A 25,114-nucleotide genomic window follows, 5' to 3' on the forward strand; every position below is an offset into this window, starting at 1 on the left:
GCCAGCCATAGCTGAGCACTGCCAACAGCAAAGATTTAACAATAGTGTTTGGCAGCAGAAGCTTTAATTCATAGCAGCTCTTTCTTTAAAATTGTTTCCCCCTGTTTTTTTGGAGTAGATAGCGATGTAATGGCAAATGCTGTACTTCCTTGCTATTGGAGAGGATATTGTATGCATTTTTTCAGCATGTTGCTATTAGTGGTAATACCTGAATGCTACCAACCTGGTATGACTTGCCATGTCTCATGGTCAGTAAACAGCCTTTAAATCCTATCAAATGGTCCTGCATCCTCACTGGGACTCGTCCATCTTTTGACAAAATGGGATAGTACCATCCATGGTGTTGAGCCTCTTCTGCTCGACTATAAGTTATTTCAGTGTCAGGTAATGACACTTCTAAGCTACACTGTTCTCCTTGAGTAGTGAAATGTGACTTGAGTAGCCTGTGACTGTGGTTTCCAGACTGATTTGAATGATGGACTCTTAAAAATGCCACCTTTTGGTGAAGGCTTTAGAAGGAGCCCATGTTCCCACATGGTGAAAGCCGGTGGTAGATGGGTCCACAGCTTATAAAATCTCAAAGACAGCCCTTTCCCCAGGGATTTTCTGGAAGTAACAACTCAAGTACAAGCAAACAAGGCAGGAGCAGGGCTGGCTTTGTCCTGTACCTAGCTTTGGTAAGTGTGAGCTTTTTTTTTTTTTTAACCCTGAACTTGTAGTGTTTCCAGCAGTGCCAGTGCACCTTGCTGCAGAGGCTGCTGTGGTTGGATTTGTGAAATCTTGCCCCCTTGGGGCAATGGTCACCAATTCAAGTTCATGTACTAAACTCTCCCAGGTGGGCTGCAGGGAACAGCTCCAGCTGGGCCGTGCGGCATTGCCAGGTGGGGAATTCACAGCTTCTCCTGGGGGTTCCGGGACCCAGCCTGTATTTTCTCCTGCTAAGGTGGAAGGGGTGGCTGCCGCCCTTAACCTCGCACAAGGGCTGTTGGAGCTGTAAGCCCCTGCGCCTGGCCCCTGGCTGGCACCTCGTGCTTCTGGATTCTGGGTGTGTTGAAAAGAGGACTGTGATTGCTCTTTATCAATTAAACACCAAGAGGGGGCTTTAAAGCCCAGTGGGGCTGATTATTTGTGCCAAAGCCAGCCTGCTGTCTTTGAAGATACGTCCTGGGGGTAGCAAAGCCCCCATCCCCCGGGTGCCTTCGCGCACCCGGAGCCTCCCGAGGCCCCGTGGGGAAACGGGACAATCCCGCTGCTGCTCTCGGCCCTTCCTGCCCGGTCGCTGGGACGGGGGTGCAAGGCTTCCGGGCGGTGCTGCAGCCGTCGGGCACCTCGCACGGCCCGAGCTCCTCCCGCGGGCTCCGGGGGGAGCAGAGCCGCCGGGCCGCGGCTGCCGGGGGCTGTAGTTCCCGGCCCGAGCCCGGCGGGACTACATTTCCCGTCGCCCCGCGAGGGGAGGGGAAGGGCCGGGCCTTCCCGGGCCGGGGGCAGCTGAGGCCTGCGGCCTCCCCGGGCCGGGCGCCCGGCGTGCTGCGGGCGGGGGATGCTGCGGGCAGGGGCTTGCGGCGCAACAGGTGCGGGGCGCTGGGAGCGCGGGGACGGGGCGCTGCGGGCAGGGGTTGGGGGCTGCTGCAGGCGCGGCCCCGGGGTGCCGTGAGCGCGGGGTGCGGGGCACCGGCCCGGGACGCTGTGGGTCGGGAGGGCCCCGGGTGCCGTGGCAACGGGGTGCAGGGAGGCGGGGGTGCACCGTGGGGGGGCTGGCTGGTCGGAAACCTGGGGAGCTCCTTCATCCTGCTCGCACCCCGAGAGGGGAGCGCACCCCTCGCCTCCAGCAGCGCTTTTTTTTCTGCGTGGGCCCCGTAGCAGCAGCCGTCCCGCTCGTTCGAGATCCCCCGCGTGCTCCGGACCCAACGAGATGAGGCTTCCTGCCCTCCTTCTCTTCCCTCCCCAGCCCCAGGCCCCCCGGGGTGTTTTCCAGGCTTTGGGCAGAGCAGCAGCCACCCCTTGGGCTCTCTGCTGGGGTCAGCAGGCGTGGGGCAGGGCGGGTGGCATTTGCTCCCTCTCGGGTTGTTTTGCAGAGCGATTCCTTGGTGTTGGTGTGATGTCCCCCGTGGAAGCTGCTGCAGAAGCTCAAGACTGTTTTGGGGAATAGAGGATTGTCTTTAAGACTCAGATTGAGCCTTGTTTAGAGTGGCTTGGAGAGGTCCGAGCAGCACGGAGCCAGCCTGGCAGGCTGCAGAGGGGCCCCGCGCAGGAGAGGAAAGTTTGTTTAACAGCAAATCGGGAAATCCTCCTCTCCCCACAGGCAGGAGGTTGGTGTGGATGTGATCAACGGTGTTAGACCCCCCTGCAACGTGGAGGCGGAGATCGGATGAATCTGTAAACAGACTTACTGGAGCAGGGGAAGGCTGGGATCCTGCGATGGTGAGTGTGATACGGTATGAAGGCAGGCCAGGGAAATCCAGATTTGCTGCTCTGGCACTTCTGTTCGGAAGCAGAAGTGATCCCAAGGGCTGGAGGCTTCTGCCCAGCTGGCGGTGAGGAGGGGCTGTGCTTGCTGGTGTCTCTGAAGTTGTAAATATCTCTGTGATTCCCTTGCGTTTCACATGCCGTTTCCCAAACAGTGTGGGCAGGAGGAGGGCTTCACTGTTGCTTGTGGGATTCTCTGGAGAAACCTGCCTCTGGCTTGAGTGTTTTGAGAAAGTCCGTGTCAGACTTGCTTTGTTTTCTAATGAGGGAATTTGTCTTTCTCTATAGGCTACAAAACCCAAGAAAAGTTTAAGAGGTACGTGCACTTACATGCTTTCCTTTCGCTGTTCATACGTGCCTTGATCTGCTGGGAATGCATGGGACAGAGGAGGGGGGACGCTGGGTTCAGGTGGCAGTCCTGGCTACTGGAGAGTTTCACGGTCCTTGTGTGAAAGGTGCAGTTGTGTGCGTCGTGTCATTCCTGAACCAGAGATATTCACCTGCCTCTCACATCAACTGGATTTGCTTATTGGGGTCCTAGATTGCTTTCTTGTGGGCTTTCCCAAATCCAGGGGAGAATATATGCATTTATTTCAGTTATTCCCTTCACCTACTCCCTAACTGCTTGTTTAGAGGCCTCCTGCAGCCCCTGATACTGAAGCAATGCTTTTGCGGTTGCCCATGGGCTCTGAGATACTGTGGGGAGAGAGCTCACGGATTAAGTGCTGCTTTTGGCCAGTGACTAATTGAGCAGCTGGCTCATGTGATAAAGAAGCCCTGTTTCTGGCTAAGTGAAGCCAAATCTTTTATCCAAAAAATACTGAATCAAGCCCTGGCAGCTCTCTCTAGACTGCCAAGGAAGGCCTTACACTGCTGATGCTTGAGACCAAACCTTTATTCTTGGGGGATTTGAAAAGAGCAAGCCATATTGAAATTGGGAGCTTTTCTACACCTGTTTGGTGAGCTCACCTACTTCAACACCTTTAATTTGTCTCATTTCAGGCTCTGTTGATGATGTGCTTGGTGACCTCCTGGGATATGATGGTAAAATGAACCTTCTTTGCATCTGAAAGGGCAGCGTCCTTGTATTCTTACTCCCCTCCTGGGAGCAGGAGGTGCCGGTGCAACAGCCGTTGATCTCGGAGGGGCTCCAGTTGTGAGGGGGGATGAAGCAGGGAGCAGAGCGGAGAGCAGGGTTTCCCAGCATCAGAGGCCATTGAGTAGGCTGGACACCAGGCTGGGGAGGCGAAGTGAAGTTCATCTCCCATTAAAAGCCTCTGTGGCTCATGGGGAGACAGCAAGTCTCCCTTTGGAGTGCCTAGGCCAGGAATTGCCCGTGTCCATCATCCTAATCTGTCCCTGTCTTGTTTCCAGATGAAACCCCTGTTAAATCTGCCAGAGCTTCCCAGCTGGCCGGGGGCAGCAGTGGGAGAGCCCGGGGCACCAGCTCGCAGGCCAGCAAGAAGTGAGTGCCTTTCAGACACAGCCTCTCCCACCTGGAGATCTCTCTGTGCTCCCCAGGTCCTTCTGACCTGCCCTGTCCTTGGCTTCTTTGCCTCGCTCCCTGCTCCAATAGCAATTGCTTGGGAAGGCGCGTTACCTGCGATGCCTTTGGGAACTGGGAGCCCAGAGCCTGAAGCTTTCCAGCAAGAGTTGGGTGCCCCCAGCCCTGTACATCTTCTGTGAATCTCCCTTATAACAGCTGCTTGTTAAATATAGCAGGCTAAATATAGCACTACTATCTTTTATCCCAGTGCTATTTTAGGCTCATTTTCTGTTGTATGCTGTTGCTGCCGCAGTGTGCCCGTGTGGTCCCTTCCACCTCCCACCACCTGGCCTGGCTGTCCCCAGGGCACACTTGCCGAGCTCACGTGTGGTGCTGCTAACCCCTGGGCTTGTGTCACAGGTCCTTTCTAGAGGATGATTTCTTCAGCAAACTCCCTGCAGAAGACATCGAAGCTGCAGAGGTGAGCCCAAATGTCGGGAGAGAGCCTGGGTGTCCTGAGGGCTGGGACTGAGCCAGACCAGGCTTGCCCCTGGTGTCATCCCATCCAAGCCAGCAGTGGGGTGTCGGGGATGAACCATGAAGTCTGGCTGAAGAGGTAACCCATCTCTGGCATGGCTGTGGAGTGGGCAAGATGGGACGGGGGAATGGGTGAATGGTGGGAGAAGGGCTTCCAGGTGCCCTGGATGAGATGGAGCAAAGCCAGGGGGCACGTTGTGCTGCAGCCCAGCCTTCCTGGGTGCGCTTCGGATGAGCTGTCATAGGAAGGACCCTTGCCCAAAGCAATAGCCTGGGTGTTCCTGGTGCTTCTCCCAGAGGCAGCAGGATCTCAGTAAAGGAATCAAGGCACAGGGGGTTTCCAGTGAGGGGATCACCAGGAGGAGTTGGGCATGTATTCTTCTTATTCCATAAAATGGAAAACCAGGGGCCAGAGTGTGGAAGCAAGGGGTGAGGAGTTTCCAAAGTCTGCTTGTCTCTGATCTCTGCCCTCCTTGGCATGCAGGGATCCAGTGCCTCCAATGCAGACCTGCAAGCTCTGCTGCAGACCCTGAAGGTAAGTGCATAAATATCCTTCATCTCAGCCCCACATGTGCTGCAACCACGGCCTCCAGCACCAGCCTCCAAAGGGAGAAGCAGCGCTGAGGCATTAGCAGTGCTCACCCTGCTTCCGTCCTCGTCCTGTTGCTTTCCAGGACATGGATGACATGGAAGCTGATCTCCTGGGAATATCGAAACCTGGTTCTGGGCCAGGGAAGACAACCGTGAAAGGTCCTGGGAAATGTGACTCCTCGGGAGGAACAGTAAAAACCGCAGGGAAGCTGCTAGCTCCTGAGAAAGGTAAAAAGGAGATTCTGCTCTTCTTTTCATAGCCTGGTTCCAAATGAGCAGGGGGTATTTTCTTCTGGGATAGGGAACAAAAAGTGGCTTTGTTCCTAAAATCCTTTTCCTGATCCTTTTTGGGGCTGTCCCAGACACAGAGTGTTATTCTAGCCATGTGTTCTCTCTTGGGAGATCCCTGGCCCGGCCTCTTGTCATGGTGTGGTAACATCACTAACATCAGCAGAAGCAACGGCCACGCTGCCGTGTCCCACCAGACAGTATTTGGCCATTCCCTGGTGCAGGTCAAAGACCGGGGATCTGCCTGATCTGTGTGGAAGAAGAGCCAGAGGGGTTGCGTTTAAGACATGCCAGTCCCCAAACTGCCCTGCTCTTCCCCAGGCCCTTTTCTCCTTCTCTGCTTGCAAGGAGACCCCTCCAGAGAGATTCCCGCCCCACAGGGCTGTGGGGGGACTGTGTGTCGCAATATGTGCTTTTAGGGGGCTGCTGCCAGAAAAGTCACCTTCAGCCAGGGTGGGAGAGGGGCATCTCTGCAGCACCTTGTCTCTGAGAGCCGTGGTGTCTCTTTCTAGGAGAGTCTGTACCTGTGATTGAGAAGAAGCTACTCTCATCCCCCCCTGCTTCCCGACAGTACAAGAAATTTAACTTTGAAGGTAGGACGTCGCTTCACTTCAGCACGTAGATGCACAGGGGCAGCTGAAGACTCTACTCTTGCTCTTTGCCCATTCTGTTAACCGAAGGCTTGGCTGGTTAATGAGATCAGAGTCCTTCACCCCTACGGTGCTGGTGCAAATCTAATCCTTCAGAGGTGACCAAAGGGAAGAAAAATTACAGCTCTGTGTTTAAGGCCCTCCCCAGAACAGGGCTGAGAGACGATTCTTGGGGTCATTTGCATTTGCACGTGTGCTTTGGTTTTTAATGACTGTCTGTAACACTTGGGAGCCCTTGTGTCAGGGGGGATGCTGTCCAACTTCCAAACAGGGAGGGCAGTTTCCCAGCACAGCTGAGATCTGGTTGTCAAAGCCTGCGCTTTAACCAAGATCAGCATCTGTTAAAATCACTAATGGGCTTTAGGTGATTTAGGTGGGCTTTCTTCTTCCCTTTTTCTTTGCCTAAACAATGTTCAAGCATTAAAGCATCCAAATTTTGTTACTTTCTTGTAGGAGAAAGAAAATGTGGAAAAACTTAACAGAAATGTGACTCTTGAGTGTTTGAAGTTAAGGGAGACTCAAGGGTATCCCAGGTCCCTGCAGACCTGCATTCATGGCTTTGGGCAGATACGGTCTCCCGTCCCCATGTGCACATGGTGGGCGATAGTGCTTGGCTTAGTGCAGAATTGTTCTTCTAAATAACATTGGTTTTGTTTGTTTTTACTGTTATTCTCCTTTCCTGCCCCTACGGGGTAATTCCCAGATTTAGATGATCCTTTGGCAGGGCTTTTATCTGATGAGGAGCAGGATGCTCCCAAGAAGCCAGCTCCAACAGGCACTAAAAGCAGCTCTGAGAAAAAAACGGAACAGAGCAAAGAGAAAGGTAAGCAGGGTTGCTTGATGCATTCTCTTTGTATTAAATGAATCAGCAGCCTGAATTAGTTTGTGTGAGGTCCAAACTGATTAAATTGAAAGCCACCTAGTCCCATCTCTTATTAACCAGTATGGTCATTTATAGGGTAACTTGATAATGGGGTTAATTGTGACACAGCTCACTGAGTGCTTGCTATTTCCAGTGTGCCACAGGTTACAGAACTGACCTTTCCTTTCTGGGAATGGAGGCTCAGATCTTACCTTTGAAATCATCCAGCCTGTTCTGCATGGTGCCAAATGAGAACAAGTTTTCTGGGTCAGGATCTGGGCGGCTGAGAGCATCACCGGTCCACACCAAACCACAGCTGGGGCACCTCTGGGTGGGATCCAGCTGCACTGTGGCTGTGTTACAGGCACTCATCCCTCTTGTTCCTGCAGCAGGGATGCTAATGGGTCTGATAGTCCCCTAAAATCGCCTTTCACCTCGATAAATCCACTCTCGACACAAGTAGCAGCTGGTGAGTTAGGGCAAGCACTAAGGTGCATTGGTGGAGCAGTGACTTTGCGTGAAGGAATTATCTGATTAGAAACTTGCAAAGCTAAAATAGCTCCTGGTGTTAGCCAGAGCTGGAAACCCCAGTGTTAGTGGCACCCAGCAATGTCCCATCAGTGGATGCATGGTCACAGACCAGGCAGTTTACGTTGCCTCTTTGTCACTTGCTGGGAGATTGGGTCACTGACAAGAGTTATTTAAAAACGACTTTGTAAATGGTCCTGAGAGATAAGAGCAGGCAGGGCTGCTTTGATCTCTTGTTTTAAAAAAAAAAAAAAATAATAAAAGCCCTGATCAAACCTCCTACCATTTGCGATCCCATCCACAGAGCCACCCCCGCTCCAGATGCCCCTGCACACCGTGGCCCCAGTCCGGAGGAGGGAGGAGCTCACGTTTGAAGATGATGGTGACGACCTGGTGGATGCACTGGGATTTGGCAACGGCCCAAAAGGAGATGAGAAGCAGGGAAAGAAGGCAGAAGAGTAAGGGTGATGAAGAAGTAGTGGGAGTAAAGCAGGGGATGGCTTGTGCGTTGAGATGGTGCCACTGTGCTGGGTGGGGGATGCTGGAGCTTCTGCCTGTGGGTCCCAGAAAGGGGCAAGAGCAGCCTTGTTTTGCAGAGAAGAGCCAGAGCACCCTGGCAAGGCTGTGTGACAGGAACAGCCCTGCCTCTCAGAGAAACCCATCTGCCCCTCTGTCCCCAACAGAGAGGAGCTCCGGCCAGCCCGATCCAAGCTGGACGAGTTGCTGGGACGAGGCTCCGTGGCCAAAATCCTGGAACAGCCAGGCACGGGAGAGCGCAGGGAGTTCAAACTGGATAAGAAGTACCAAAAGCAGCCAGGTGAGCACAGCCAGGGATGCTGGGAAGGTCTGCAGAAGTGACAGCATTGGCTTGGGAGAACGACATTGGTTTCTAATGCCCTTGCAGGGGAAATACCTTTCTGTAGTGGTAAGCAGGGTTGCTAATGGGCTCTCAGTCAGCACGGGTCAGGGGGAAGGTGGCTAATGCAGAAGTGGTGTACTCTGCCCTTGAGGCAGCCTGGGAGCATTTGCACAGTAGCCGTAACTCGGTTGCCTTTGGATGTGGGCTGATTCACAGCAAAGACACTTTTCCCAGCCACACTGGGGAGGCACATTGCTCGTGGATTTCCAAGAAAGAAGTTTCCAGCTGTGTTTTCCCAGAGGCAGTGATCCCAGTAGGAATTGCAGGGGAGGAGGAAGGCTGTTGTCTTTGCAGCTGGCTGCTCCTTTGGGCACTGACTGACGGCTGCTTGTCTGAACAGAGAAGGAAGAGGGTTGGGACGAGGAGGATTTTGTCTTTGGAGCGTACCAGCCCACGGTGGCCTCGACGCCCGAGGGCCGGCTGTCGAGAAGGCAGTCAGTGAGGTATGGTGCTCTGTGTGTGTCTGTTGCTCCCGCCACGAGCCACGCTGCCCCTGCAGCAGAGCAGGCAGGGTCCCCGGGGTCCCCTCGCCGGCAGGTATGTGACTGCTTCTCCTTGCAGCAGGTTTTCAGCCGAGAACAGCAGTGAACCGAAACCGGAGCCCCGCTCCAAACCTCCTCCTCCAGCCAGCCAGAGCCCTGTGCGAGGCAGCAGGGCTGGAGGTGACTGGCTGGGCTTGAAAGATGAGGACTTTATGACAGATTCGGAGCCGCTGTCTCCAGCGAAGGCCAGTCCCGCAGCCAGCTACTCCAGCCCTGCTGCACCCAGGCAGCCTGGCCCCACCAGCCAGCTCCCGGCTGCAGAGGAGGCAGCGGCTAAACCTGACCTGCTGGAGGAGGAGAACTGGCTGAGTGCTGCCTTGTCGCGCAAGAAAGCGCAGGCGAAGGCCCAGGAGAGAAGTGCCAAGCCCTCGGAGGACCCAGGCGAAGGGCTGGATCCCCGCTCTCCTGTCAGGTAAAGGCACGATTGATGGCCGCAGTGCTCCCGTCTGCTCCATGTGTAGCTGCTCCAGCAGGACCTCTCAGAAACCCTCGGCTCAGATTTAAGAAAGTAATTTTAAGCACTGTCTTGTCTCAAGTTGGGGTAATAACGTGTGGGGGCTTTCTCCCACTGATCCAGCCCACAGTCCCGTTACGCCTCTGGGCTCTCCTTCCAGTTGTGGCCAAGATTGCACACACTGCCCCGGGTCCCACGGAGCTGTCCTGGATCAGCACACTCCCACAGGCTCCCCCCGTGCTCCTCGTTCCTGCCTTCGTTCCCCTTCATTCCTCTTAGTTCCAGGCAAACCACCTCCTCCAGTTTGGGTTTACACAGACACAGGTTCAGACTTATGCTATTCGAATGGGACTCAGAAGCGAATTGCAGACAGCCGCGTATCGTGGGCAGGGGTGTGTTAGCTGCGGCTGCGGCTGCCCAGGGGAAGGGGGTGATGCAGCAAGGAGGAGCACTGGTGATGGAGGTTTTGGGGTGTCTTTGCTCCCTCTGCAGCCAAAAGGCTGAATCCTGCTGCAGCTGAGTGGGACAGAGGCTTTCACCTGCGAGGCAGGGACTGATGTTGGGGTAAAGGTTCTTGTCTTTCATCACCTCCTTGGCTCTCCCACGTAGGATGCTTTTTGCTTGCAGCCAGCCAGCCGCCTCCACAGGAGCACCGCAGCAGGCAGCTGCCCTGCAGGACAAGGCAGCGAGCACAGACGGCTCCAGGTAAGGCCTCCTTCACGTTTCAGGTGTCCTCCATGGCTGAGATTTCCTGCAGAAAGCAGCTGTGTGGGTGAGATGAGGGAATGGGGAGAGCTAGTAGCCAGCAGGGATCACTTTGGTCTGGGACCTCTGTAACTGGGAGGGTAGGCAGCTCTGAAGTATCGTCAAGCTCTTGCCTATTTGATCGCAGTGGAACAGCCAAGCTTTAAACTTAAAGTAATACCAAGCAGGATAACATCTGCGTGCCTCTCCCTGAGCTGTGACACTCGTGCATCACTCGTGTGTCTGTGCCCATGCAGGCAGCCGGTCCCCTGGCTCAGCACCGCGAAACGAGCCTCAGCTCACCTGTCGGAGGCTGCGAAGGGGGATCCCTCCAGAGACACCAGCACCCTGGGTGCGTTTTGTGTGGCTGGGTGGTTTGGGCAGCAGCATGCAGAGAAGGTCCCCCTGCCCCACAAAAAAAAAAAAAAAAAAAAGGGCAGGAGCTACAGCATCGCCCTTGGCCATGTGACTGCTGCCCAGGCTTTGACCAGCTGTTGTCGGAGCAGGCTGCTAAGCTGCAGGATCCCACCGTCCCCATTTCGTGGCACGGTGGGGACATCGTGCTGGGGCATGCTGAGCTCTGCAGTGCTGCCCTGGGGGTATCAGAGGGCTGCAAGGGACTCGCTCTCTCTGAGCAGTGGGTGGGTGTAAGTTCTTGCTGTCCCTTCTCTCTCTCCCTTCCCTCCTGCTGCCCCCACACTCGTCCCACTGGTGCTGTGTGCTAGGAGACCCCCTCCTGCCCTGGGCTGAGGCTGTGCACTGGCTCAGAGGCCACTGAAAGAAGCTTAGGGGGACCCAGCTGCCTCCCTAGGTGATGGGGATGCAGGAGGAGCCATGCTTTGCCCCCAGGCTTACTCTGTGGAGCAGAGCCCCACCATCGTGTGTGGGGTGGGGTAAGGGTGCAGGTATGGACAAGCCTGTCTGACCCTCTGTCCCCATCACCAGCTGCTGGAGCAGAGCAAGACCCTTCTCTCTCTGCCCAGGAGACCCAGGCCCTTGTCCTTCTGGGAGGGGATGGTTCCCATTGCCATGTCTGAATCATGGACTTGTGCAATTTTCAGTCCCCACGGCCTCGTTCCCAGGAGAGCAGGAGACGCAGGGCCCTGCCCCGCTCACTCAGGTAGGTCTGCTGGTCCCGTGTCTCCAAGAGATGTGGGGTTGGAGCCCTTCCCTGCCGGCTTGCTGGCATCCAACTCTGTCTGTGCTCCCTTGGCAGGAGGAAGGATGTGTCCTGCTTTGCATCTCTGGGAGCCTGTGTTCATGGTGGCAAAGTGTTTGGAGAGCCCCAAGATGCCACAAGTTGTATTTATCAGGCCAAAGCACATGTACTATGGATGCTTTGTAAATCATGTGCATTTACAACCCTGCATTGCCTGAGCAGCATTTACATAGTTCCCCAGGCATATATATATTATATTAATTAGACAACAGAGGGTCCAGTTGATAAAGGACTTTTTCTTCAGCTGGTTTTCCCCAGTATGGTGGTGAAGATGCTCAGATTGTTTCTTGACAACTGAAGGGGAATCAGAGCCTCTGACAGAGAGGGCAGCTCTTGCTTGGTCTTTGAAGCCTCCGTTTCTCATCTAGCTGGGCCTCCTTGCCCTGCCCTTCTGGCAGGACACATGCTGTCTCCCAGAGAACTCATTGTCTTATCCTTGAGTCTGTCCCCAGAGAAGGAAGAGCCCAGCGTGCTTGTGTCTGGGGTGGGGGCTGCTGAACGTCACCTGGGGAGAAGACCCAGGCCAGCAATGGGGTTGGGCTGGAGAAGGGTAGAGGAGGGACTACAGTAGGGTGGGGATGGATCGCTATTACCAGGCTAGGAGATGTTCTCCCCAGGGCTTTACCTCCCTGAGAACATCCCTGTGTCTCCGCAGGTTACCACACCCAGGGCACATCTCCAGGCTGCCCCACAGCTGCAGGTGAGGCATGTGCCTTCCTCTGGGGACTGATGGCCACCCTACAAGGCCACTGATCCCAAAGGGCCTCGATCTTTTCTCCATCCCCATAGGCAGAGTCCCCAGACCTGGGCTTGCTGCATGAGAGGAGGCTGGGGGCTCCTGCAGCCCAGCTCTACGAGGATGCGACGGGCTGTCGGGCAGCGCTGCTCAGTGCCCAGGCCCGTGTGGCAGAACTGGAGAGCCAGGTGAGCCCCATCGCGTGCTGGATGGGGGACCACGGGTGACCCAGGGGGAGAAGGGGCCATGTCTGCTCCAAATAGCATCAGGGTGACAGGGGAGAGAGGAGAAACCTCCCTGTTCAGAGATGTCTGCGGCCACTGAGTGCTGCTGTGGGAGCTCTGTCCTCAGGGCAGCACAAGGACCTTCTCCCCGGGTGCCTGGCAGGTCCGGACGCTGGAGCTGGAGCGGACGCAGCACAAACTGTTGCTGGAGAGTCTCCAGCAGCGGCACCAGGAGGACCTGGATCTCCTCGAGAGTGCCCACAGGTACCAGGCTCTCGCCTGCACTCCCCTCCTCTGTCACGTCCTTGGCTACAGCCCTGTCCATTGCTCCTGAGGTGGGAGTGCTGGGGCACTTCCAAAATCCATTCCTGGGGCAGGCAGGCAGAGAGCCATGTCAATGTGGACCTGGTAGGGGCAGAGAGCAGCCCCACAAGTGAGCCAGCACGGGGGTCCACTCTCACCAACACTGTCCCATGGGTGACAAGGAGGAAGGGCCAGTCCCATTGCCAGCACGTCCCCAACCAGGGCGCTGGGCAGTAGCAGGAGGGTTCAGGGCTCAGACTGCGGAGAGTCTGCACGTTTCCCCATGCATACAGTGACACCGATCTGCTCCTAAATCCCCACGTGCACTTTGGGTGGAGAGTGCCAGGTATTGCCATGAAAGCAACCCTTCTTCCTTGCTGTGACCTCTCCGGGCAGGAGCCGGGTGAAGGTGGTGGAGGAGACCTACGGGCAGCGGGAGGAGAGGCTGCGGCAGGAGAAGGAGCAGCTGGCAGCTCAGCTGCTGTCGCAGAGCCAGGGTGCAGAGCAGGCACGGACAGAGCTGCTGGCGCAGCACCAGCAGCGCCTGGCTGCGCTGGAGCAGCAGAGCGCGCTGGAGCTGGAGCGGCTGCGAGAGCTGCAGAGGTGAGAGCGGTGCGAGCAGCACGCGTGTGGGGCTAGTTGCCCTTTTTTGGCAAACGAACTGGGGAACGGGGACATGGTGAAAGGAGAAATCAGACTCCAGAAGCAGTGGGTTGTAGGCAGCTCAGTGGCTTTTGGAATGGGGATTTGCTTTGTAGGTGGACACAAGGGAGATCTGGCTGGAGACATCATTTCAGAGTGAATGCATTGTATTTTGAAAGATGCTGAACCCAGTGTTTTATCTCCCCCAAATCCCCTTTATTCAGGTCAGTGAGTCACTGATGTCCACATAGTTTGGGTCAATGAGAAATCAGTTTTTGGTAGAGAAGCCCGTAACCCCCAAATGTGGTCCATCCCAAATGTGGATGCCTGTCAGTGGGATGCCCCATGACAGACCACCATGCCAGCTCAGCTCCTGAGACCTGGTTCTCAGCCTCACGACCAAGCCTCTTCCATGGTGCCCATCACGGGGAGCACTGGTTTGTAACAGCCCATGGCGGGGTCCTTCCCCATGTCCCGCAGGGTGTCTGTCCAGGAGATGCGCAAAGACCACGAAGAGCAGCTCCAGCGGTTGAAGCGGCTGAAAGACCAGGAGATTGATGCGGTGACCAGCGCCACTTCGCACACCAGGTATTGACGGCCAGTGACGTATCCCCACATTGGTCCCTGGCCACGATGTTCCCTGTCCTACGGGGAGCCAGCCTCGGACCATGGCAACAGGGGCCATCCCCTCTCCCACCCGCTGCCTGCAGGAATGCTAAGCTGTTTAATATCCGTCAGGACTCCTCTAAGCAGCAGCTACAGCTTCCTACTGTTCTGCTATGACCCAGAGAGGTTCAGGGCAGGGCTGCCCGGCCTTTGGCCCACCACACATCCCCTTCTCCATTGCAGTGAGATGGAGTGTGTCCCACAGGGGTGACCCTCCCCTTGCTACTTTCCGCAGGTCTCTGAACGGTGTCATCGAGCAGATGGAGAAGTTCTCCAGCGACCTGCACGACCTCTCGCACAAGGTGGAGGCCACGCACCACACCACCTCCCAGGAGCTGGCCATGGGGGCACGGCAGCGGGACAAGCAACTCAAGGGTACGTCTGCCATTCCTCTGTGCCAAAACGGCTGTGGGGTCCCTGCTGGGGCTGGGGACACCCAGAAACCAGGGAGAAGTTGCTCCAAGTCAGCCAGAGGCTGGGAGCCAAGGCTGGCAAGGCCTTGCCTGCCTTGGTCACTGGACAGCTCAGGGTCTCCCCTTTACAAAACAGCGTCCTGGGGATGTGAAGAAGGTGATAAGCATAAATGCGTGCAGTTTTCCATGAATATGGTGTGGACAGAGGGCGCCTTCCCACCTCATGCTGCTCATGGCCCTGCTGCTGCCTTTCCCCAGTGCTCCAGGACAGGCTGTCACAGCAGCAGAGGGACATGGAGGAGGAGCGGAGCCGACTCCAGGAGGTGATCGCTAAAATGGAGGCCAGGCTGGGCGAGCAGACTCGGCTGCTGGAGCAGGTGAGCCCACGCTGTGTCCTCTGTCCGGGTCAGCCCTCCTGTCTGTGTATGGGGCGTATGTGTTGCCCACTGGAGGTCCCTGGCCTGGGGCATGTGAATGGCATCTGTTTCTCTTCCTGAACCCAGGAGCGATGGAGGGCGACAGCAGAGCAATCCAAAGTGGAATCGCTGCAGCTCTCGCTGGAGGAGCAGCGGCGCGTCGTGACCCAGCAGCTCTCCATGGAGCGAGCAGAGCTGGAGAGGGCGAAGGTGAGGTGGGGCAGACATCTCCAGCTGCTTTTCACATGTCCCGTGGGTCTGACTGGGGCTGCACTGTGGTGTGTGGTGGAGGAAAGAACTGGGTGCTGGGCTGCAGCATCCTTCGTCTGCCCTCTGCCTCCTCAATCCCACACCCGGTCATACTTGCAATCAGACCAACTTGCAAACTGAATTGCAATCAGACCAACCCTCTGGCACGTGGACACAAGAGGCTGCTGTGTGCACGCGTGAGGCATGCTGGTTCTTGAGGAGCGTGGGGCCAGAGCTCTCCGTGCAGCGTTCATGCCAGGCACCATGGGCTTGAACCAGCTTCTAGATGTTGCGTGGGGTTTAGTGGCAGAGATGGGTTAAAGGAGAAAAATCCTACCCTGAATGGGACTTAGTGCTTTCTCTCTCCCTCTCTTGTGATTCTCTCCAGAGCGCTTTGCTGGAGGAGCAGAAGTCGGTGATGCAGAAGTGCTCAGAGGAGCGACGGAAGCTGGCGGCCGAGTGGGCTGAATTTCACACCCGGCAGCAGCTGAGCAAGGAGCGGATGGAGCGCGACATGGACCGAGCCCTGCAGATGGACTCCCAGAGAGAGGGCACCATCATGAGCCTGGCCAAGGTACTGCAGCGGAGCCCCTTCCCCTGGCTTCCAGCACCGCCTGGCAGGCTCACGGATGGGTCCTGCCCACAGCGGAGACGTTCAGAGCTGCCTTCAGGTGTTTAAGACAGGGACGTCACTTGGAGTGGTGAGAATCAGGCTGTGCCAGGAACAGCCTGCACCAGCCTGTTTTAGATCTTGACTGAAGCATCAGTCACCTCTGTCTCTCCCCTTTACCCGTGAGGAGTTTGGGCAGCCAGACCAGGCGCAGCTGCCTCCGTTGTAAGTCTGGCGAGAGGAAATCCCCATGGTGGGTTAAGCAAAACCTCCCCGTGCCATGGGGACGTGTCCAGAGCCAGTTCTGCTCCCCCCTGGGGCTGTCCAGAGGGGATATGTGGCACAGACAGTGCAGCAGAGCTGCATTTTTAAGGGCTACCAGGGTGGAAAATAGCCATTCAGGCTGGATATTTCCACTGCTGACAAACTGCCGTGCCTTGAGCATATTTTAGGGTGTACAACATGGTGAGGAGCTCCGTCCTTTCTGGGGAAGGAGTGTGTGTGTATGTCTGTGTGTCTGTACAATCCCAGCTCTGCCAGCCCTGGTCCCCAAGGGTGGGTGGATGAGGGCACTGCTTGAGCACCTGGTGTTGTTGGTCTGCGCCCCAAACTGGCAGACATGAGGAGCTCAACAAGGGCAGATCTTTCCCATCACTTGGGAAGACATGAGAGTGTCCAGGACAGGGCAGGTAATGCATCCGTTTCCCCCGTGCCCATCCCAGGAGCAGGCAGAGCTGAAGATCCGGGGCCGTGAGCTGAAAGCCAAGGAGGAACAACTGGCAAAGGACAGGGAGCTGCTGGACGAGGCCTGGCAGGAGCTGAGGCTGGAGAAGGAGAAGGTGAATGGGGCCGCGCTGCGCATCCGGCAGCGGGAGGAGGAGATTAAAAGCATGACCAAGGTAAGCGGAGCATCTGCGCTGCAGTTCACAGCTGTACACGGGGGTTTCGCACCCCTCCTGAAGTCATGACTCCTAATCCTGTCCTGGGAGGGGAATAAGGGGATGCACAAAGGAGCCCTGCCCCAGGGCAGCGAGGGTCCCTGTCCCCAGGCTCCCCAGCTGCTTGGCCTTGCAGCTCTCGTCCCAGAAGTATGAGGAAGGGGAACGAGCCCTGCAGGAGGCATGCAGGATGGAGTCCGAGCACCAGACCAAGCTGCAGGTCATGCAGCAGCACCTGGAGCAGCTGAAGCAGCAGGAACAGCGTCTGCACCAGGTGAATACTCCCTCACCTTCCCTTCTTGGTCTGGGGCTGCTGTGCCGAGGACCTGAACCTTTGCCAACAGCTTCTCCCTCTCTCTCTCTCTCTGTCTCCTGGGGACGGGGCAGGAGCGGCTGAGCATGGCTCACCAGAGGAGACAGCTGGAACAGCTACGCGAGGAGCTATCCAACAGCCCCGTGATGTTGCTGACCGCAGACCAGGACCTCGGTGCCCCTACGAAAGGCCTCTCCGGCACACTGTGTAAGGCTTCCTGCATGCTGCTGATGGGAAGGGACGTGCTGAGGGGCAGCTGCACTTGTGTTCCACTTCTCAGGAGGCTTGGGATGTTCCTTGGGGCTGTTTTAGTTCCCCTGTATATAAACCTCAGATGTAAGTTGGTGTTGACCTCCTCATCCTTTGAAGGAGCTCAGCGGAGCTCTCTGAGCCAGGGCAGTGCTAGGAGGGGGTAGAGGGGGCAGGAAGGGAGAGGTAGGTGGGTTAGAGCCTGTTTGCACTGGGAGGTTGGGGACGACCCTGCTGCAGGGACATGCAGGCAGCAAAAAAAGGGATGCTCTGTTGTCTCCGCCTGCGGTTCCTCTAACGGTGGCGGCACCACATGCTCGGGCTCTCGTTCCAGGCTTTCCACCTCCCGTCAGGGCGCTCCCTCGGCACAGCCCGGCGGGTAGCAGGGAAACCCTGGGCATGGCCGGCCCCACCGAGCTCTACGCCAAACTGCTGCTGCTGAAGCACAGGGCCCAGCAGGTGAGGCGGTGGGGAGACCGGGGCTGGAAGGGGCTTCGAACCAGCTGGGTGGGAGCAGGGCTGGGTGAAGCCTGATTCGGGCCAATAGCCACAGGGTGGGGTGTCTCCTAAGATCAATACTGAGCGGCTGGGCTGGGCTGGGAGGGCTTGCAGAAGCCATGGGCACCTAGAGGAGTGACACCAGAAGCAAGGACAGGTGGATCCTCACAGCTTGTCTCAGGTTGGCTCGATGTCCAACTTGAGATGGACATCATCCTTGGCTTGATGGGGTTGCCCCTCTCCTCACCCCATCCCTGGGTGGGAGAAGCCAGCTCTGCTGGACTCTGGCTTCGTGATGTCCCTATCCTCTCCCGTCAGCCCCCTGCTTCCCTCCTGGGTCCTTCCCCAGGCGGGGGTGCTCTTTGAGGCTTTCTCTGTGGATCCTGCTCAGAGCGTGAGGTTATGGGCTCTGTGGGGGGAGCCCATATACCCAGGGCATACCACAAATGGGTACCTGCCCGTTGCTCACTGCATGAAGGAGGGTTTGGGATACTTCCCTTGCTCATGAACGACGCCCTGGACTGTGACCCCGTTTCTGTGGCACTGTCTGATATCTATCCCATCCATCCCTCTCTTCTCAGGACCGCGATTTCTTAGAGGATGAGCAGTTCTTCCTGGAGACCCTGAAGAAAGCGTCCTACAACACTTCATCTCTGTCAGACTGAGGAGGTGGCATCCCCACGCACTACCCAAGGGACAGCTGTGTCCGTCCTCGCAGGAGGCTGCTGTGCCCTCCACAGGGGGGAGGAAAACAAAGAATAAATAATCCCAGTTCTCAGCTGAGGAATGGTCCTTCTCTTTAAAAACAATCTCGGAGTGTTCAGAGTGTGAAGTCCATCCCTATGGGCTGTGAAGCCACAGTTTGTCTGGCCTCCATCCCTCAGAGCGAGTGCCACTGGCCACCCGGCGGGCACTGCTGGCCCTCGGACAGGCAGCTGCCTGCCGCTGGGCTGTGGCAACCAAAGGCGTTCGGGGGGATCGCGGAGGTTTGGCTGAGCTGTCACGGCTCTGCCCTGGGGCTGTGCTGAGGTTCACCCGCACCCTGAGGATGTTCCACAGCTCACAGGCAACTCCAGCTTTTCCTTTTGGGGCCTTTTTCTGAAGAAAGCTGGCTATTGTACTGGGCTTCACCTCCCCTCCCTGCTGCCCCGGGGTGACAGCAGGGCCGCTCTGCTCTCTTCAGCGGGATCTGCCCTGGGGACAGAGGAGCGAGGGCGGAGATGGGGAGGGGTAGCCCGGGGCGAGGGAAGGGCCCGTCCTGCTGGGATGCGGGCACGTTTCTAGGCAGGCCCTGCGCGAGCCAGCCCCGTTGCTATGGCAGCGGGGGCCTTCCAAGCCGGGCTCTGCGCGGCGCAGCCTCTGTCGCTACGGTAACGGGGGCCTTCCACGGGGGCCGGCGCGCGCCATGGCGGCGCCCTTGCTGAGCGCGGCGCTGTGCGGCGTCCGGGGCGGGCGGGCCTTCGGCACGGCCGGTGAGACACGGGCCGGGGAGCCCCGCTTCCCCCACGGGTGGGCAGCGGGAGCCGTGTGGGGGGTGGGGCTCTCGGACGCCTGGGTTCCTCAAGCGTCCCTGGAGGGGCCGGCTCGGGGTGGCGGGGGTGGCTCCGGCCCGGGAGCGCGCTCCCGCTTTTCCCGGGCTCTCTCGGCCTCGTCTCTTGCTCTCTGTATAAAATGGGAACTCTCGCTTCCAGCTGCGCTCTGCAAGCGGGCAGCCCCGCTGGGTCCGATGCCCAACGAGGATATTGACGTCAGCAACTTGGAAGCGCTGGAAAAATACCGCAGCTTCACTCGCTACTTCAAGCTGGCGGAAAAAGAGAGCAGGAAGCCCCGCTGGTGGAAGACGTACCGGCAGCACACCAGCCCCCAGCCAGGTACTCGCGGAAGGAGCTGTGTTGCGTGGGGTTTTGCTGCTGAAGGTCAAGGAAGCTGCTGTTGTGGCTACGGGTTTGCCCCAAAACCTGCCCTGTAAAGAGGTGCTGAGGTGCTCTGGCGTGAGGTTGGCCCTTCTCTGATGTAGAAGTTTGCAGAGCGCAAGTGTCTTCAGGGGCAATGGATGGCAGTTTTCTGGAAGGAAGGAGGCTGGCCAGGGCCTGCCAAAAGATGTGGAGCAGCACAAAGAAGTGATTCCTTGGAACCCCAGTAGTATCAGAGAAAGCAAACCAGGAACCAGAGCTTTAGGCCTGCAGCAAATAATGCCGTTTGGCTGCTCCGCTGAACAGCTGCAGAGACCAGACCTGCTCGCCAGCTGGCAAACCTCTGGGTCTGGGGGTGCGATGAGTTGGGGGAGGAGGAGGGAGCAGAAGCGTGGAAGTGCAGAGGGAAGGCAGAGGTGGCAGAATTGAGTCTCCAATGTCTTGAGGTTGCATCTCTTTCACACACTCTTTAACACTTTTGCAGGGGTTTTATGTTTGGGTATTTTGGGTATTCGCATTTTTCACGTACATGATTTTTTCACCCCTCTCTGAAGAGCCAAAGACCGACATCAGCCTACCACGTGATAAGCTGCTGGGGGCAAAGGAAATCAAGGAGAGAAAAAAGATCCTGAGGGAGAACCGCCAGAATGCCGAGATGGAAAGAGCAGCGCGGCTCCGGACTGGTCTGTGCCTCGCCCCTTCCCTCCCTGCCCTGGCCACTCTGGTCCCCAGCTGCCTGCTGCAGCGTTTCTCTCTCCTTGCAGTGCTGATCCCCCTTGATGAAGTCAGAGCTGAGTGGGAGAAGACCAGCGGCCCATTCCACAAGCAGCGTGTGGCGGAGCACTGCGGGATATTTCGTGACTTGTTCAAGGGGGCCACGTTCACCCCCTGGGTTACCTTGAGGGTGGAGTACAGCCAAGACGACGAGTACCTCGTGCCAGTCTACTATGGGAACGTGGTGACTCCATCAGAGGTGTGTGAGGGGAGCTGGGAACAACCTCGACGCCATGGGAAACCTGTGTGTTTTTGTCAGATGCTTCTAGTGGGCATTGTTCATTCTGGGGGATTTCTTTGACAAGGGTGTTTCCACTGTGATGAAGGAAATGTGATTCTTGGATGTGATAAGGACAGAGCTTTGCAATAGGATTGTTGTCTGTCAGCAGGCTGATGTTTATTAATGCTCCGGGGGGCTCTCCAGGTGGAGCTGGATTACTTGGTGGTGTGGCCATGCCTTTGACAAGTTCATATTCTTTGCCTTGGAAATCATGACCTGGTCTTAATGGAACCTGTTGTTTGAGTGATTTACATTCTCTGTATGTTGTTCACTTAGGCTTCCAGTCCCCCTGCAGTGTCATATGAGGCAGATAAAGGCTCCCTCTGGACTTTGTTACTCACAAATCCAGGTGAGTAGCAGGTTCTTTAAAAAGAACTTGTTTAAACGAGATTTTTTCACTCTGCTTTTGGTTAGCTCCTGTTTCTTTTGGCTGCACAGTATCTTTGAAGCAGGGATGTATTACATATGCAGGAAAGACTATAACCTCCCCAAATCTCTAGCAGTTGAGAGATGGGACAGTGATGCAACAGGACCTATGTCACAGTGTAGTGGAAGCAATTCCCTGACTCCTATCTTTTGGTTACCCCCAAACTCTTCTCTGCCTCAGCAATCTGCCTGGGAGGTAGCTTAGCTGATGTTGTTTGCCCTGAGAAACCAAGGCACAGCAAAGTGAAGCAGCTGACCAAGAAGTCCTTTTAGTCTTGGAATTACATCTGTAGAGTTCTTTGCTCCTCATTTTAAGCTCAATCCTATAATGAGTTACCTCCCAGCACTCCTTTCCTAGCAGAAAAGTCTCGAGCTGCCCCCTCCGTTCGAAGGGGGTCTGGGCATTCTCACTCTGGGGTTGATGCAAACACCAGGTTGTCTCTAAGTCGCCTTTCTCTGTTGTGTGTGTTTGCAGATGGACATTTAAGAGACACGGAGTCGGAGTACCTCCACTGGCTGGTGTGAGTACCGCACATCAGAGCCGCGTGCTGCTTAGCTCAGGAAAAGCCCAGGTGGGAGAGGGCAGAAACTCCTCCAGCAGAGCTCGGGAATAAGCATTCGCTAACACAGTTCCATGGCTTTCTCTGGTGCTCCTGCCATTAGCTTCTTTACCCTTGTGTTCTGGGTCCTGCTAAAGATGCGGTAGTTCCAGGTGTTGCTGCTTTTTGGCATTCACATCACGGGGTGTGATTTTTCTTCTGGTGAATACGGCCCCTACTTGTCCAAGAGGGTATAAGTCACGTCAAAACGTAGCACAGGGTGACTTGCAATCCTGGGTGAATCTGCTGGTCCCAGTGGAGGGAAGTGAATGGATATATAATGAAGTAAACTTCTTTGTATCCAGGACAAACATCCCAGGCAATGACATCAAGTCCGGTAAGGAGATCTGCCACTACTTGCCCCCCTTCCCTGCCATGGGAACTGGCTACCATCGCTTCATCTTCCTCCTCTTCAAGCAAGACTGCCCCATAGATTTCAGCGAGGATGTTCGGCCAATGCCATGGTAATTCAGGTTTTCACTGGGCAGTTTCACACTCGCTTGGCTAGGCTGTTATTGCTTTTTACGATTACATCTTTGCTACTGCTGTAGGAGAGCAGTTCCTTTTAATCTGCAGGGTTGTTCAAGGCTCCTTTGAGTTTGTGTGTCACCTGAAGCCACAATCCCAGCCCTGCAAGCACTGTGGAGTCATGTTGCTTTAAACCAGGCTGTTAAGAAAGTGTTTTTTCCTGCTTGGGGCAGAAATGTGCATAGAGTTGGAGAAGCTGGGAGATTTTTTTTTAGTGACTTCCTTTTCCACCTCTGTTTTATAAACTCTGGGATGATGTGGGGAAATAGTTGCCTACCAGAGTGCTGCAGGAAAAGAGGTTCACCTCAGCTCTTGTGCTTGTGTCTTGTTTCCAGCCACAGCCTCAAGATGCGAACCTTTAGCACGTTTGACTTCTACAGAAAGCATGAGGATGCAATGACCCCTGCAGGGCTGGCATTTTTCCAGTGCCAGTGGGACAGCTCCGTTACTTGGGTCTTTCATCAGCTTCTCAGTAAGAAATGCAGCGTGCAGGGATGCTGGAGGGGGCCTCTTTGTGGGCTGGGACGTGGCCCCGCGGGTAACACACAGGGTCAGTGAAGCGAGCTGTGGCTGTAGGCTCTTGCTTGGTTCTGGCACTTGTCTAGGATCTGTTACAGCACAGACCGGGTACTTACCGAGCCATGCTCCACCAAACTAACAGCAGTCAGAGGAAACAACCTCTAAAAGGCCATTTTGAATGAACATTTTAAAATATCACCAAGAGAGCCTTCACCAGGGCATGCTTGACCACATGTGCACGTGGGGGCCCTTGCTGGCGAAGGAGAGGGCCTGGGGTTTGGATCTGAGCCGTCTTGCTAACATTCTGTATCGCCCCTTTACAGATATGAGAGAGCCTGTGTTTGAATTTGTGCGGCCGCCCGTTTACCATCCTCCACAGTTAAAGTTCCCGCGCCACCAGCCTCTGAGGTACCTGGACAGATACCGAGACACCGAGGAGCCCACCTACGGCATTTACTAGGGGCCCGGCCTCCTCTCGAGGTGCTCTGGTCTATGCTGGGATGCTGGCCGGGCAGATGGGGCTGCTGGCTTCCCTGCATTCACGCAGCTGTGCAGCTGGGAGCCACCTGCGCCTCTGGAGGGAAACGACAATCTCAGCCCCTTGGCTCCCAGTTCCCCTGTGCTGGCAGTGCTGGGAAGTATGCAGCTGGGGGCAACAGGCGTTCGCAGTGCTGGCAGCTGTGTGATCAAAAGGCTACTTAAAGAGGACATTCATAGATGAAAGCAAATCTATGGCCAGGCTGAAATCTTGCTACTGATTCTGTAGCAGAGCTGATCAGTAAGGGTGGCAGGGTAGAGTTCCCCAGAGATGCCCTGCCTTGCTTCTCTGCAGGGATCACAGTTCTCCTTTTGCCTGTTTATGGAACAAACAGAGCCAGGCAGCCTGGATTTCCTCCCCTTACGGTGCTGTGATTCAGGACTGTGTCAGCTTTCATTTGTGCAGTCCTCTTAAAGAGATGGGTCTGATTAAACACACTCTGAGTGATGCTGGTGGTGCTGCCTTGTCTTTATTGGGAAGAGCTTGGTATCCCAGCCAGCTGGCGCAGAGCTGGGGAGCTCAGCAGGGTGCAGGGGAGAAGGGCAGCCCTTCCCTGGGCTGAGGTCTCTTTCCCTCTTAGATGTTGTAGGATGGGAAGAGTGCAGCTACACAGGGGGTAAACCTGCACGAGGTCACCATTTGTGGAGCAGCTGGCTTCTCCCAACAGCTACCCAAGCACAGGGACCTCAGTCTCCTTCCCCTCGCTCCCCGGACAGCACGTACCTGGTGTGGACAGGTGGAGCAAAAGCAGATCTGCAGAGTTGCCAGGGTTGGGGCAGACAGGCGGTGGTGGCCTGGCACTCTGCTGCTGCCACTCCTGTACCCAAGCTGTGGAGAGACTCTGCTTTCTGCTCTGCTCTGCAAGGCTCTTCCTGCCAACCCCCATGCACGTGTTTAAACCCCCAAATACCAACATGTTCCTGCCATTGCAGCTGCCTGTTGCTAGCTCTGGTTCCCAGTAACTTTATCGGAGGATCCCCCCTTCCTCAGGAAATAAGAGCCCCCAGCAAACAAATGAGATTGTGCTGAAATGCCCTCCCCTGCCGTTGCTCAGGGCCGTTACCAGCTACGCCTGAGCTCCCTGAACTCTCCTCCCGAAGGGTTCTGGGAACTGGTTTAAGTCAGGGTGAATTGGTTTGTGAGGTGACCACAGTGGGAGTGCAGGTGTCCTGCGGTTCCAGGCAGACACGCAGGTCATGTTACACCCCTCTCTGAGCTTCAAATATTTGGTCAGAATTCGCAGATTTATCCCAAAGAAATGTTTTGGGTGCTGAAGCCATGCTGGGACATGCAGGGAGTTGTGACAGATCCCGTCGCCTCCTGAGCCCAGGGGCAGTCTGGCGGGAGGCTCCGAGCCTGCCTGTGATACAGAAACTGTTCTGCCCCCCCAGCAGCCTGCTGGTGAGCACCCCAACTGCAGCGCAGACCTCCTCCCTGCTCACCCTCACCTGCGTGGGTGAAAGCAAAGCCGTGCGTGTGGGGAGGCTGCAGAACCGTTGCAAAACGAGGCCATCCTGCCAGCGTTCAGCTGCCTGGGAGTGTGTGCACGAGTGACAGCGTGTCTGCGAGGGTAAGGAGGTAAGGTTTGGACTGGAAGGTTGGGAGCTTTTTCTCCTGAAACTGAACTGTATGAAGATAAGGTGAAGGTACGCAGCGCACGGGCACCGCGATCGCCTCTGGGCAGAAGACTCCACCTGCCACCTGAGCAGGGACTGATTGCCCAGATGACATCTTTCTTGCATTTTGGAGTACTGATGTGCACGGGTGTTGCAAGGAACTTAGTAGGAAAAGGAGTGGCGGGTGTGCACAGGGACATGTGCAGACAGCAGGAGCTGTAGTTTAAAATGGAAAGATGCAAGGGCGGAATGTGGCCCTGGCCGGCTGCTGGCATGTGTCACGGCCCTTGTCACTGCAGAGGGAGGTGACGTGGCTGCAGCAGTGGTGGGTGCCCCTCTCTGCTGGTTCCCAGGCTGGCAGATGCTGGGACCACTGTA

The 25,114-nt window shown here is 56.1% G+C and overlaps 2 protein-coding genes and 1 long non-coding RNA gene across 5 annotated transcripts in view; 2 read left to right on the forward strand and 1 right to left on the reverse strand.

The window, feature by feature from the left end:
* The window catches only part of LOC142417916 (uncharacterized), a 480,711-nt gene that overhangs the window by 418,187 nt on the left and 37,410 nt on the right, over positions 1–25,114 (reverse strand). The gene's annotated exons all lie outside the window — the stretch shown is intronic.
* Positions 1,476–18,321, forward strand: FBF1 (Fas binding factor 1). 2 transcript variants are annotated; one of them, XM_075518485.1, is made up of 31 exons: positions 1,476–1,571; positions 2,303–2,421; positions 2,755–2,782; positions 3,469–3,510; positions 3,841–3,931; positions 4,373–4,433; positions 4,974–5,024; positions 5,164–5,308; positions 5,881–5,961; positions 6,722–6,841; positions 7,713–7,866; positions 8,092–8,225; positions 8,668–8,770; positions 8,889–9,281; positions 9,951–10,028; positions 10,325–10,419; positions 11,129–11,187; positions 11,942–11,986; positions 12,076–12,210; positions 12,410–12,510; positions 12,946–13,152; positions 13,672–13,779; positions 14,093–14,232; positions 14,529–14,647; positions 14,774–14,896; positions 15,324–15,509; positions 16,268–16,444; positions 16,620–16,757; positions 16,871–17,003; positions 17,380–17,504; positions 18,125–18,321. In XM_075518485.1, exons 2-31 carry the CDS (start codon positions 2,419–2,421, stop codon positions 18,206–18,208), a joined length of 3,459 nt encoding a protein of 1,152 aa, XP_075374600.1. In that variant the 5' UTR covers positions 1,476–1,571; positions 2,303–2,418; the 3' UTR covers positions 18,209–18,321. The 2 variants fall into 2 exon arrangements, with proteins under 2 accessions (XP_075374600.1, XP_075374601.1); XM_075518486.1 differs by having other exon boundaries at positions 8,892–9,281.
* Positions 18,872–23,568, forward strand: MRPL38 (mitochondrial ribosomal protein L38). 2 transcript variants are annotated; one of them, XM_075518487.1, is made up of 9 exons: positions 18,872–19,015; positions 19,235–19,414; positions 20,011–20,139; positions 20,221–20,429; positions 20,787–20,859; positions 21,412–21,457; positions 21,841–21,999; positions 22,399–22,535; positions 22,906–23,568. In XM_075518487.1, exons 1-9 carry the CDS (start codon positions 18,949–18,951, stop codon positions 23,040–23,042), a joined length of 1,137 nt encoding a protein of 378 aa, XP_075374602.1. In that variant the 5' UTR covers positions 18,872–18,948; the 3' UTR covers positions 23,043–23,568. The 2 variants fall into 2 exon arrangements, with proteins under 2 accessions (XP_075374602.1, XP_075374603.1); XM_075518488.1 differs by lacking the exon at positions 18,872–19,015 and adding an exon at positions 19,035–19,052.

Source organism: Mycteria americana, chromosome 16 (assembly GCF_035582795.1).
Source record: "Mycteria americana isolate JAX WOST 10 ecotype Jacksonville Zoo and Gardens chromosome 16, USCA_MyAme_1.0, whole genome shotgun sequence".
In the NCBI taxonomy this organism is placed as follows: Eukaryota; Metazoa; Chordata; class Aves; order Ciconiiformes; family Ciconiidae; genus Mycteria; species Mycteria americana.